Source organism: Lucilia sericata, unplaced genomic scaffold (genome assembly GCF_015586225.1).
Source record: "Lucilia sericata isolate MDLA Ls3-8-SP2 unplaced genomic scaffold, ASM1558622v1 Contig000223F_arrow, whole genome shotgun sequence".
In the NCBI taxonomy this organism is placed as follows: Eukaryota; Metazoa; Arthropoda; class Insecta; order Diptera; family Calliphoridae; genus Lucilia; species Lucilia sericata.
Window position 1 is genome coordinate 44,953 of NW_023994250.1, and position 12,548 is coordinate 57,500.

Genomic DNA, 12,548 nt, shown 5'->3' on the forward strand with positions numbered 1-12,548 from the left:
ATTTACTAAATTAAATTCATACTATAGAAAATTTTTTAATTATTTTGAATTTAGTTTATTCAAAATTCTGAATCTTTTAAACTTTTCTGACCTTCAACTTTATTAAATTATTGTTAAAAATTTTACTTACCTTAACCATTAGAACTGTTCTAGAAATATTAACAAAAGTTACAAACATTTTTTATTTAGCACCTACTCATCTTTTCTTGTATCCCTATATTTGGTTAATTATAATATTATAGTTTTTTATTGATTTGCGTTTCAACTAAAATTTGCCCATAATTACATACAACTTTTTTTTTTAGAAACTTTTTACGCATCTTACTTTACATCAGAGGAGCGCAATATTGCCATTACATAGCACGCGTGATAGGGTAAGAAAATTCTGCTGACGCTAAGTTGATACACATACACTATTGGTTTATTTCTGCTGCTTCTTATCACAAAGTATACAGAGGTGTCACTTTTGACATTTAAAAAAGTCTAAAATCAGCTTTTGTTTGATTTTGAAATTGTTTGGTGAGAAGTGCTATATAAAATACAGCTAAAAAAAATATTGAATTCGTTTTGTGCGAAAGAGAGGGAAATAGTTTTTTACTCGTGACGCCTCTGTATACCCTGTGTTCTTATAATGAGCAATATCAGTTGGTTTGCTCTCAACTTGGAAAACAAAATCAAATCAGTTGCTGATCAGTACTTGTGAATGTAAGGTCTGTGTGCAACTTTTTTAAAATACACACAGAAATACAACACATTTTTGAGAAAGCCGATTAATGTAGGAGAACAGTTGATAGTTTTTATATATAGACTTTGATATACGCTGGCTGTCAAAATCCATAATAAATTTTTGACAGTTAGCATATACTTATAGTTTGTAGACATTTTATTAGTATACCTTTATTTTAAATTGAATTCTGTTCTCTGCTGCTTTACCAACTCAAATAAAACTATGGAAGTCTATGGTAGTATGTGTATGAGCACCACTGCTTTACATTATATTCTAAAGATAAGTTCGATAATATTTCATACAGGTTGTGAGACAACATTTTCTTCATACAGCATAGATGGAAACTTGCGAACGTACAAATAAAATTTTTTAATACATTCGTAACTTATTGAAAAAATACAAATTTATTGCTTTTGAGATATTCGGAAGTTTAAGTGATGAAAATTGTACCTATTTTTGGTACTTTTTTCATCAAACATTGTTTTTATTTATTGACCCCTACATATAAATACATAATGATTGTCCCCCACTATGAAATTACAACTTTTTAGAGTAACCTTTTTATACCCACCATAAAAAAGATGATTTTGTCATTCCGTTTGTAACACATCGAAATATTCGTCATAGCCCCACAAAAGTATATATATTCTGGATCCTTATTAAATTCTAAGACGATCTAGCCAGGTCCGTCCGTCTGTCTGTCTGTTGAAAACACGATAGAGTTCGAAGGGAATGAGCTAGAGGGTTAAAATATTCTCTACTGGTAAGGTTTGTTTGGTATTGAGAATGGGCCATATCGGTCCATTTTTTCGGATAGCCCCCAATTGACCCTACCCCCCATATAAGGTCCCCTTCAGAAAATGACTTTAAAATACGACTATAGCGATGAAATTTTACATAAGTATGTGTCTACTATCAAAAACCTCTCTACCAAATAGTATATGGATCGGTCCATAATTGACCCTACCCCCCATAAAGGTCCCCTTCAGAAAACGACTTTAACGTTCATTACTGGATTCAAAATACAAGTATAGCGATGAATTTGAAGAACGTCTTTTACGAGCCAAAATCTCTCTACCAAATTTTATGTGGATCGGTTCGTAATTGATCCTAACCCTAAAAAATTAAATACATACAAAATTTTGATTATTTTTAATTGATGTTTCTGTTTTTTACGTTCAATATTATTGAAATTTATCACGTCAATAAATTGGCATTCAGTAAGGAGCGTGTATTTTTAATTTTATTCGTTTAGCTTCCACATTATAGAAAATTTCGAAAAAGTACGAAAAGTCCATTTCATTAAATTCTCATTGACTTAGGTCCCTACATATTAAATTTTATATTTCTATGTTCAATATCGTAAAAAATTCAAGAAGTACCTTCTGAAAAACGAAAAAGTACAAAAATCTCTTTCAATAATTTATAATTTAATAAAGATCATGTGTCATGTGTTCCGGTTCCCCATTATAGTGAAACCAAAAGTTTCCAATGAAGAATAGAAAAGTACCAAAGAGTCCCCACTTATAGATCAGTCAGGAAAATTCAAAAAGTATCATTTGAGAGATAAAAAGTATTAAAATGTTCTATCCTAAAGAATCTTTTTCAATAAGGACCGTCTATGGTTAATAATCAGGTGTTTTGGATTCATATTATAGAACATACAAAGAGTATTATTTGAAGAAAGAAAAAGTACAAAAATGGAATAAATTCTACCTTTGTGGAAATTACTAATAAAAAGATTACCATTTTCCCCCATTTCGCCTAAGAATAGACTTTTTCGAAAATTAAGTTTACAAAATATTCCGTGTTTAAATATATATACAAAAGATAAAACTCAAACGATCCAAATCTGCATTCATTTATTTGTTCTAGAAAAATTGTGCTTTCAAAAAGTACCAACAATTTACCCGAACTTGGTCATATAGGGGCCTTAGTACCCGAATTCCAAAGTAATATACCAATAGCTTATTTTGTGCCAGTAAATTAACTTTTTACTCACATTTTATAAAAATTGGCTAAATTGATTTGGTACTTTTTCCCCAAGTGAAATAGGAAATATTTTGTTTAAATTAATATTACCGAGTTAGTCCGTAATCTAATAGGCATATCTAATAGTTATACGTCAATAAATCGAAAAAGTTTTCTTAATGTGGTAAAAAAAAAGTACCAAAAGGACTGAATGTTTTAAAAGATGTGTCCAAAATATTTACCAAAATTTTATTAAGTTAATTAGTTAAAAAGTTATAAGGGGCCAAAAACGGTACCAAAATCACCTTTGTTACACATTTTCACCCCTTAAAAGTGCGAATTTCGAAAAAGTACCAGACACCCATCTGCTCTTTTAAAGAGTAGAAATAGATACATTTAAAATTTTTCTTGTATCACTAATATTGTGTTAGATAATCAAGAAAACTTGTTTTACACGTTTTTTCCCCTTTTTTTCCCCAAATATAAAAATATCCAAAAACCCCTCCTTTGTAAGGTCTCAAATATGACCAAAAAAACGTGATTTTTTTTCCAGTTTTTACACCACATCATCTCAAAAATCTGAAGTGATGGAGAAACTTTGATTCGGATTCAGCACTGCTTAATCCCTTAACAATTTTCACTTCGGATTCAACTTTTTTAAAATTTTGTTTAATTTTTGACTCGTACATCTGTCAATAGATCCTTAATGCCATACTCAAGATTTTTATCTTATTTATGAATAAAATTATCATTTAAGTTTTCGTTTTTAATAAAAAATTAAATTTAAATTAATTAATTTTTTAAGCTTTTACAACAACACAGTTGGCATTACTTTGTATGATTAATGTTAAGTTTATTTATTCCGTAAAAGTCACAGTATACTTTGGGCGTTTGTATTTATATTCACCATACAGCAGCCTATAGCTGCATCCAGAAAACTAAAGTCTATTTTGGGGCGAATTGTAATTGAAAAATGCTATTGAATTCTGTGCGCCTGGTATATCAGTAAAATTTAAAATTTTTGTAAATCGGCAAACAATCAAAACAACAGGGTGAAATTATGAAACTTTAATTAAGATTTTTGAGTAATTCTGGAGATTTTTGGCAAAAAGGTAAATAAGAAATTGACTAATAATTTAAAGGCCTTTTAGTAAGATTAATTACATTGATTTTAAAATTTATTCAAATTTTAAAAAGTTTTTTTTTTTAAGAAACTTATTTGATTTTGTAATTTTAACTCTTTTTTCTTTTTCAGCCATTTAGCTGGTCTAATGCGTTTATGTCAAGCTCGTGCTCGGATTGATTTCTCCAGTGAAGTTACTATAGTCCATGTACGTGATGTTATCTCCATGGTAAGACAAAGTAATGCTGATATGGCAGTAGGAGATTATGTCGATACTAATCCAGCCACTGCTTTAGCCTCAGGCAGAGCCGGTGTTGGTGCCAGTGGTAGTCAAGCGAATTTACGTAAATTTATACAAATGTTACAAATGCGTTCCAGCGTTTTGGCACGACGCATATTTGACTTTGATGAATTAAAAGATATGGCCCGTCGAGTGGGCATACATTGTGGTGTAACAAATTTAATAGACATAGTAAATTTACAAGGTATTTTGTTGAAAAAGGGACCTAATATGTATGAAGTAATGATGGATTAATTAACAACTTTTTTTTTGTTTTGTTTTTTATTTATTTATTAATTTTTCTTTACTATATCTTTAGTTTTCTTGTAAGTATCCATTTATCCAAGTGTTTTTTTTGCTTTATTTTGTTGAAGTTTACCTAAAACTTATGTATTAAATATGAATTAATATATAGTTTTTGATTTAAATTTATTTAATAATAATATTTATAAACTACAATTACAATGTCTTTTTTTAATTTTCTTACTTTTTTGCCATTTGAATATATAAATAAGTTTTATGTTTGCAGTTTTTTTTAATATTTAATATTTAAATTGTGAATTTAAATTTTCGTTTTATTTTTTCTTCTAATAGTAACTATGGTATTTAATTATGTACTTAGAAAGGATGAGACTATAAAAAAACTGTTTAACATATCAAAATGAAACTTTTTTTTAATAAACTATTTACATTAAATTTATTTGTGTTTATTTTTATACTTTATAAATTGTTTACTTTTAAAATTCGTGCAAATACATGTAGAATTGGTTTTAATTTTTTTATTAATTTTTTTGTTTGTTTTTATAACATTTTGTTTTGTTAGTTTTTTCTTTTTTATTTGGCTTTTATTCCAGTTTTTTTTTTAATAAAACTAAATTCTTTATATTTTTTAAATATTTTAAAACTATAATATAACTTTATAGCTAAATAAAATTCTTTTAACTTTGAATGTGTATTTATCTTAAATAAATTTTCACTAAAAAGGCAAGTAATTGTTTTATTATATCATGTTTTTTTCTGTTTTTCTGTTTTTATTTAATGCAAATAAATATTTCATAAATATATAAGTTAATCAGTCGTAAAATAATAAAATTATTAAAAACATAGCTAAAAAAATTTTCTTTACTTATTAAAAAAATTGTTTTACTAAAATATTTTGATTCTAAAAATGTATATTCGTTATTTGAAAATCACTTGTGATGTATATGAAAAATATGACCAAAAAAATAAGTTTAGAAATAATATTTTGAAAAAATGTACTAAATATTTATTGAAATTGTATAGTAATTCGAATTATTCTGAACTAAAACTGAACTCGATCTAAACTAGAACTGAACTAGACTTGAACTAGAAATGAACTAGAACTGAACTAGAACTGAACTGAACTAGAACTGAACTAGAACTGAACTAGAACTGAACTAGAACTGAACTAGAACTGAACTAGAACTGAACTAGAACTGAACTAGAACTGAACTAGAACTGAACTAGAACTGAACTAGAACTGAACTAGAACTGAACTAGAACTGAACTAGAACTGAACTAGAACTGAACTAGAACTGAACTAGAACTGAACTAGAACTGAACTAGAACTGAACTAGAACTGAACTAGAACTGAACTAGAACTGAACTAGAACTGAATTAGAACTGAACTAGAACTGAACTAGAACTGAACTAGAACTGAACTAGAACTGAACTAGAACTGAACTAGAACTGAACTAGAACTGAACTAGAACTGAACTAGAACTGAACTGCACTGAACTGAACTAGAACTGAACTAGAACTGAACTAGAACTGAACTAGTACTGAACTAGAACTGAACTAGAACTGAACTAGAACTGAACTAAAACTGAACTAGAACTGAACTAGAACTGAACTAGAACTGAACTAGAACTGAACTAGAACTGAACTAGAACTGAACTAGAAATGAACTAGAACTGAACTAGAACTGAACTAGAACTGAACTAGAACTGAACTAGAACTGAACTAGAACTGAACTAGAACTGAACTAGAACTGAACTAGAACTGAACTAGAGCTGAACTAGAACTGAACTGGAACTGGAGCTGAACTAGAACTTAACTAAAATTCCTTGCACCACGAAAGCTATAATTCGAATCGATAATATTTAAATACAAATAACATTTAATTCTAATTGCAATATAGAAACTGAAAAAAAAAACTGTGCAAACAAATCAAAAAATTAATTATTTTGAATATTAAGTGTAAAATAATTTCTATATTATTTTAAACAAAAATCATGTATTACACATTTACATTTTTAATTTTTCGTATTTTTTTTTTAATTTTTTTTTATTTTACGTACTAAAAATTTCGTGTGTGATTTTTTATTCTAATCTAAAAAGTGCCTTGTTGTGATGTTTTTATTAAATTTCTTATTTTTTTTTTTATAAAGTGTTTTATTTTGTTGTTGTTGTTTTATAACTATATTTTATATAATGCCTGAGAAATAAACCCTTTTACATAATGTTAAATAACTGAAGCTGTTGTAATAAATAAATAAGTTAAATTAAAAGTGTTGGTTTAAAATGTTTTTCTTATTTTTCATTTTTCGTGACAAAGGTACTTTACTTATAAATGTTAAATACTTAATGTAATATACATAAATATATATTTTTTGTTTAAAAATTATTTGATTTTTTTCTTGAATCTTTGTTGTTTCATAATTAAGAGGACGTGGTAGTGGTTGGCATATATTGCACTAATAATAGTTTATTTTTTGGACATTGGGAAAATGTAGTGATCAATTTTGTTAAATAATTATACAGAACTAGAACTAAAAAAAGAGAACAGAACTCGAACATACACTGAACTAGAACAGAGCTAGAATAGAACTGGAACTGAACTGGAACTGAACTAGAACTGAACTAGAATTGAACTAGAACTGAACTAGAACTGAACTAGAACTGAACAAAAATTTAACTTGAACTGAACTAGAAATGAACTAGAAGAGAACTAGAATATAATTGGAATTGAACTAGAACAGAACTAGAAAAGAACTGGAACAGAACTAAAAAAAAGCTAGAACAGAACTAGAACCGAACTAGAACAGAACTAGAACTAACACAGAACCAGAACAGAACTAGATCAGAATTGGAATTGAACTAGAATTGAACGAGAACTGAATTAGAACTGAACTAGAACTGAACTAGAACTGAACTAGAACTGAACTAGAACTGAACTCGAACTGCACTAGAACTGAACTAGAACTGAACTAGAATTGAACTAGATCTGAACTAGAACAGAACTAGATCAGAACTAGAACAGAGCTATAATTGAATTTCATAATTTAAATTTACAAAATTAACAAAATTCTCGCTACATTTTGCCAATTTTTTTCGATTTTTATAATTCAAACTAATTATGTTTTTGTAATTTTAAACACATCATTAAAAATTTACTACTTTTGTATAAAAACAGCAAATGGTAAACAAAAAAACTAAATCATAAAATTATAATAAAATACTGTTGTAAAATTAAAAAAAAATTTCAATAATTATGTGAAAGCTATTGTTGTATTAGAAAGAAGACTGTAGTTTAAAAGAAAGTTGGAATGATTTAAAAGAAATATATTTCTGTTTAATTGGTATTGTATTTGGAAAGAAAAAGTAGTTGTAGTAGTAGTAGTTATAAATACAAAATAAATTAAAATTTGTACATATTTGTTATATGTTTATGGAAAAAACACCCAGGAAACTATAGTCATAAAAACTCAGTCTGAATTAATTAAAGCAGTTAAAAAAAACGTAAAATTATAAATCAGTCAAAATTATAGAAATTATACAACAAATTAAAATTATAAAAAAAACTAATTAAATAATATGAGATTCTAAGAAATTATACATAAATAATAAATTATAGAAACTAAAAAAATGCCCTTTAAAAGTTTAAAATGATAAATTATTTTTTTTTTTAATTTTTAGGTTTAAAAATCTAAGTTTTAAAAGTAACATTAAACGTTAAAATTTCCATGGGCTTAAGGGTGATTTCGTTAAAGGATTTCAAAAGCTTACGTTGTTGTGATGTTAACATGCCAGTCAAACTGGTTGTTTCTAAACTCTGCAAATGCAATTTATTGAAACTAACATTACCCAGACCCTTTTTATCAAGTGGACATAGATTCGATAAATCTACCATTTTATTGTGTACCGCACAATCGTAACCCTGGCGCTGTAATATCATAAGAGCCGATGATGAGGGGAACAATTGTAATTGTTCTTCGGAGAGAGTACGGAAATTCAGGAAATGTACATCACAGGGCCAAGGACCATCATCCAAAAGCAATGCTTTGGATTTCAATTGTGGTGGATTATCGAAGTTTTCCACAAAATAAGTGGTGGGTGGATAGCGTAAACCATTCGCTAGATAATTGCTTAAGAGACTGGGTACTTGGTATTTATTTTGTTTTGCAGTGGCTGTAGGCATATCTTCGATTAGTACCCAGAATTTGTGACGTGTTAGACGACTGTCTACTATACCCTCACCCATGCCGCGATAGTCATCGTATAATGTACGTCTATCTAACATTACCTCTAATTGACCGGGTTCATAACTAGCGGCACCTTGAGCATGCGTTGTCAATAAGGTAAATCTTACTTTGTCATCCTGCATAAAGGCAGCCGTTGTAATGGGAAAATAGTTGCCTTCAATGCCTATCGAGGGAACTTTAATGCGTCTGTTGTAATAGAAAAAAAATTGTAAAATTGAACACTTTTATTAATTCCGCTTCTGCCTTACCTGTGATATTGAAAACCATTTTGATCTGTATAAAATTCCGGCAATTCTGGTATGGTATCACCCTCTTTTAAAGTATCCTTATTAACGGGAGCTATATTATCTACATCGGTTATAAAACGCATAAATAATTCTGTTTCCCTATTCTTAGGTGGTGGTTCAAAATCTATATCATTTTCTATATAAATTGCTGCATCTAGATGTGTCTTGGTATTGAAGATTCGTACGGTATGCGCCAGGAAGGGACCGTATATAACGGTTACATCACTGGCTATGGGACCAGATGTTATTATAATACGTTTATCTTCATACTGTTCGAGTACGTCTTTTTCCGCCTCACTTTGTTCGGGATCAGTTTTGAAAAGATAGGCGCCTGAATGAAATTGAGCACTACGATATGCAGCAAATTTAATGGCACACTGCATGGGATTGAGAAGTTGCTGATCGGGTCCTTTGCGTGTTATAGTCTTCATGAATCCATTCTTTTCGTCGAACAGTATACGCATGAAATTATTTCGAGTTGAACATCGCCTGGAAGATAAAACAAACATTATACTTTTATACAGAATATATCAGAAAAAATGGAAGCCGGAAGAACAGAACTGAAGTAGAACTGAACTAGAACTGAACTAGAACTGAACTAGAACTGAACTAGAACTGAACTAGAACTGAACTAGAACTGAACTAGAACTGAACTAGAACTGAACTAGAACTGAACTAGAACTGAACTAGAACTGAACTAGAACTGAACTAGAACTGAACTAGAACTGAACTAGAAACTGAACTAAAACTGAACTAGAATTGAACTAGAACTGAACTAGAACTGAAATAGAACTGAACTAGAACTGAACTAGAACTGAACTAGAACTGAACTAGAACTGAACTAGAACTGAACTAGAACTGAACTAGAACTGAACTAGAACTGAACTAGAACTGAACTAGAACTGAACTAGAACTGAACTAGAACTGAACTAGAACTGAACTAGAACTGACTACTGAACTAGAACTGAACTAAACTGAACTAGAACTGAACTAGAACTGAACTAGAACTGACTAGAACTGGACTAGAACTGGACTAGAACTGAACTAGAACTGAACTAGAACTGAACTAGAACTGAACTAGAACTGAACTAGAACTGAACTAGAACTGAACTAGAACTGAACTAGAACTGAACTAGAACTGAACTAGAACTGAACTAGAACTGAACTAGAACTGAACTAGAACTGAACTAGAACTGAACTAGAACTGAACTAGATCTTAAGTAGAACTGAACTAGAACTGACTAGATCTGAACTAGAACTGAACTAGAACTGAACTAGAACTGAACTAGAACTGAACTAGAACTGAACTAGAACTGAACTAGAACTGAACTAGAACGGACTAGAACTGAACTAGAACTGAACTAGAACTCAACTAGAACTGAACTAGAACTGAAGTAGAACTGAACTAGAACTGAACTAGAACTCAACTAGAACTGAACTAGAACTAGAACTCAACTAGAACTCAACTAGAACTGAACTAGAACTGAACTAGAACTGAACTAGAACTGAACTAGAACTGAACTAGAACTGAAGTAGAACTGAACTAGAACTGAACTAGAACTGAACTAGAACTGAACTAGAACTGAACTAGAACTGAACTAGAACTGAACTAGAACTGAACTAGAACAGAACTAGAACTGAACTAGAAGTGAACTAGAACTGAACAATAACTGAACTAGAACTGAACTAGAACTGAACTAGAATTGAACTAAAACTAAACTAGAACTGAACTAGAACTGAGCTAGAATTAAACTAGAATTGAACTAGAACTGAACTGGAACAAAAACTTTTTTTTCGATAATCACTCACCTGGTGGTTTCGATTTAACCACAAATTCCTCCTTTGTCATTGGCGCTTCTGTTGTACCCTCGACATTATCCGAACATTCATCGCAATATATTGAAGACATAAAACGTTTATAGTTCACCTCATCCACAACTACTTGATAGGATGTTAAAGATAATGCTTCCATTTCAGCAATAAACATAACCTCATATTGACGTTTAGAAATGCGTATACGTGCCGCACTGCTAGAACCCATCATACCCATACCCATTTCATAGGGATCGGTAATATTCCAAACCGGATTTATTTGTACATTTCTTAGTTCCACCCCCATATCATTAATAATTTTTATGTACGGTGTAGTGGTGCGAATAGTTATAGCTTCTACACGTTTGTGGGTTAAAGGATTAAAGACAACAAATGAGGCCGATTTACCATCAGCCGAAGAAGAGGTGAATTCAATTGAGAAATCATTGTTTTGTCCATTAGACGCTGTTAAAGGTATGGGTGTTTTACGTGGTAATTTACTGAAATTATCTCTTTCCAATTCGCTCAAAAGGAAATTATGTCTTTGGGTACCGTCTTGTATGAGTAATTCAATGGTGGATTCTTGCATTCTCACCGCATCCTGTAAACTTTCAAACAAACGCATGCCGTAGTCACGCATAACTGCTGCCTTCGAGGTTCCCGTTATAGCATCATGATGCTGGAAGAGACCCAAATTACGTCTGGCATGTATCATTTTCTCATAGTTCTTTTCAAAGATTTTAATGGCATTTTCATTATGTTGTTGACGGGCGGTATTGTAGGCTAAGGTAAAGAGAATTTCGGCTATTCTAAGATTTTGTTCCAAATCGGCGCTGAGAATTTTATATGAAGGTCTAGTTGTGAAATAACCAGACCAATAAGCTGGTCTACCCTCAGAAAATATATCAGAATAAACAAAAAAGTCTCCTTTGAAAGTGGGAAATTCTTTGGTTCTCTTTTTAATTTCAGCAAAATAATCCTTGGGCGTACCAAACGCTATATCCACATTGTACAAACGCTTATTGGCCATTATATGATCGATTAATTTTTTATAATTCGTATATTGTTGATCCACTTCCCGTTCCTTGTTATAACGAAAATCATCACCCACTGGTATAAGGGCCACATTATGAGGAAACAAGGAAGCAGTACGGGAGTATTGCTCCAATAACAATTGAGCTTTTTCTTCTATATTTTCATCGGTTATAAATTGAGCTTTGATAGAATATTCAGTATATTCTCCGGGAATTTTACGAAAATCAAAATTTAAACATATAAAAGGATGTGGTCCACAGGAACCCTTAATCGAATAGATATCAAAAGGCATATTATGTGTCAACAATCTTCCGCGTTTGTTACTTTCCTCATCTTGTAATTTCCAATATGGTGTCCATATAAAATCACCCTTCTGTTGTCTAGCAAACCATTGTTTCCAGGCATAATGTATACGTTGTATTATAGCTCCTTCAAAATTACTACCCGATAAAAGGTATGGCACAGTGCTGCCATGACCAAACGGATCTATAGACCAGCCTACGGTGGGGGTAACATTTAAATTATTCTTTAACCATTGATGACCCTCAATCAGTTGATCTAACATGGCGTAAAGATGTACATTAGCCTCATCTGTCATTACCCAGCCTCCAGTAGTGATCTCTAATCTTCCGGAATTGATAAGTCTTTTCAAGGCTCTCTGTTTAGTGGGGTGGGCTTGATCCCACCACAATTGCAGGAAACTTATTTCCGACCAGATGAATGTCATATCGGTATATTCTTGCATTTTAGTGACCATTAAATTTAAAATTTGCCTTGAATCGCTTTGGAAATAATTGACAAAGGTTTT

The 12,548-nt window shown here is 30.7% G+C and overlaps 2 protein-coding genes across 2 annotated transcripts in view; one reads left to right on the forward strand and one right to left on the reverse strand.

Moving 5' to 3' along the window:
- Nucleotides 1-4,703, forward strand: part of LOC119602335 (DNA replication licensing factor REC) — a 29,374-nt gene extending 24,671 nt beyond the window's left edge. The window contains exon 5 of the mRNA XM_037953782.1: nucleotides 3,954-4,703. Coding sequence (XP_037809710.1) covers nucleotides 3,954-4,356 — 403 coding nt within the window. The 3' untranslated portion in view covers nucleotides 4,357-4,703. The remainder of the gene's footprint in view (nucleotides 1-3,953) is intronic.
- Nucleotides 4,704-8,015: 3,312 nt separating this feature from the next.
- Nucleotides 8,016-12,548, reverse strand: part of LOC119602333 (alpha-mannosidase 2) — an 87,370-nt gene continuing 82,837 nt past the window's right edge. The window contains exons 5-7 of the mRNA XM_037953774.1: nucleotides 10,699-12,548; nucleotides 8,855-9,406; nucleotides 8,016-8,792 (exon numbers count right to left, since the gene is read on the reverse strand). The exon at nucleotides 10,699-12,548 is cut by the window's right edge and continues 42 nt beyond it. Of these exons, the coding sequence (XP_037809702.1) occupies nucleotides 8,051-8,792; nucleotides 8,855-9,406; nucleotides 10,699-12,548 (3,144 nt within the window). The 3' untranslated portion in view covers nucleotides 8,016-8,050. The remainder of the gene's footprint in view (nucleotides 8,793-8,854; nucleotides 9,407-10,698) is intronic.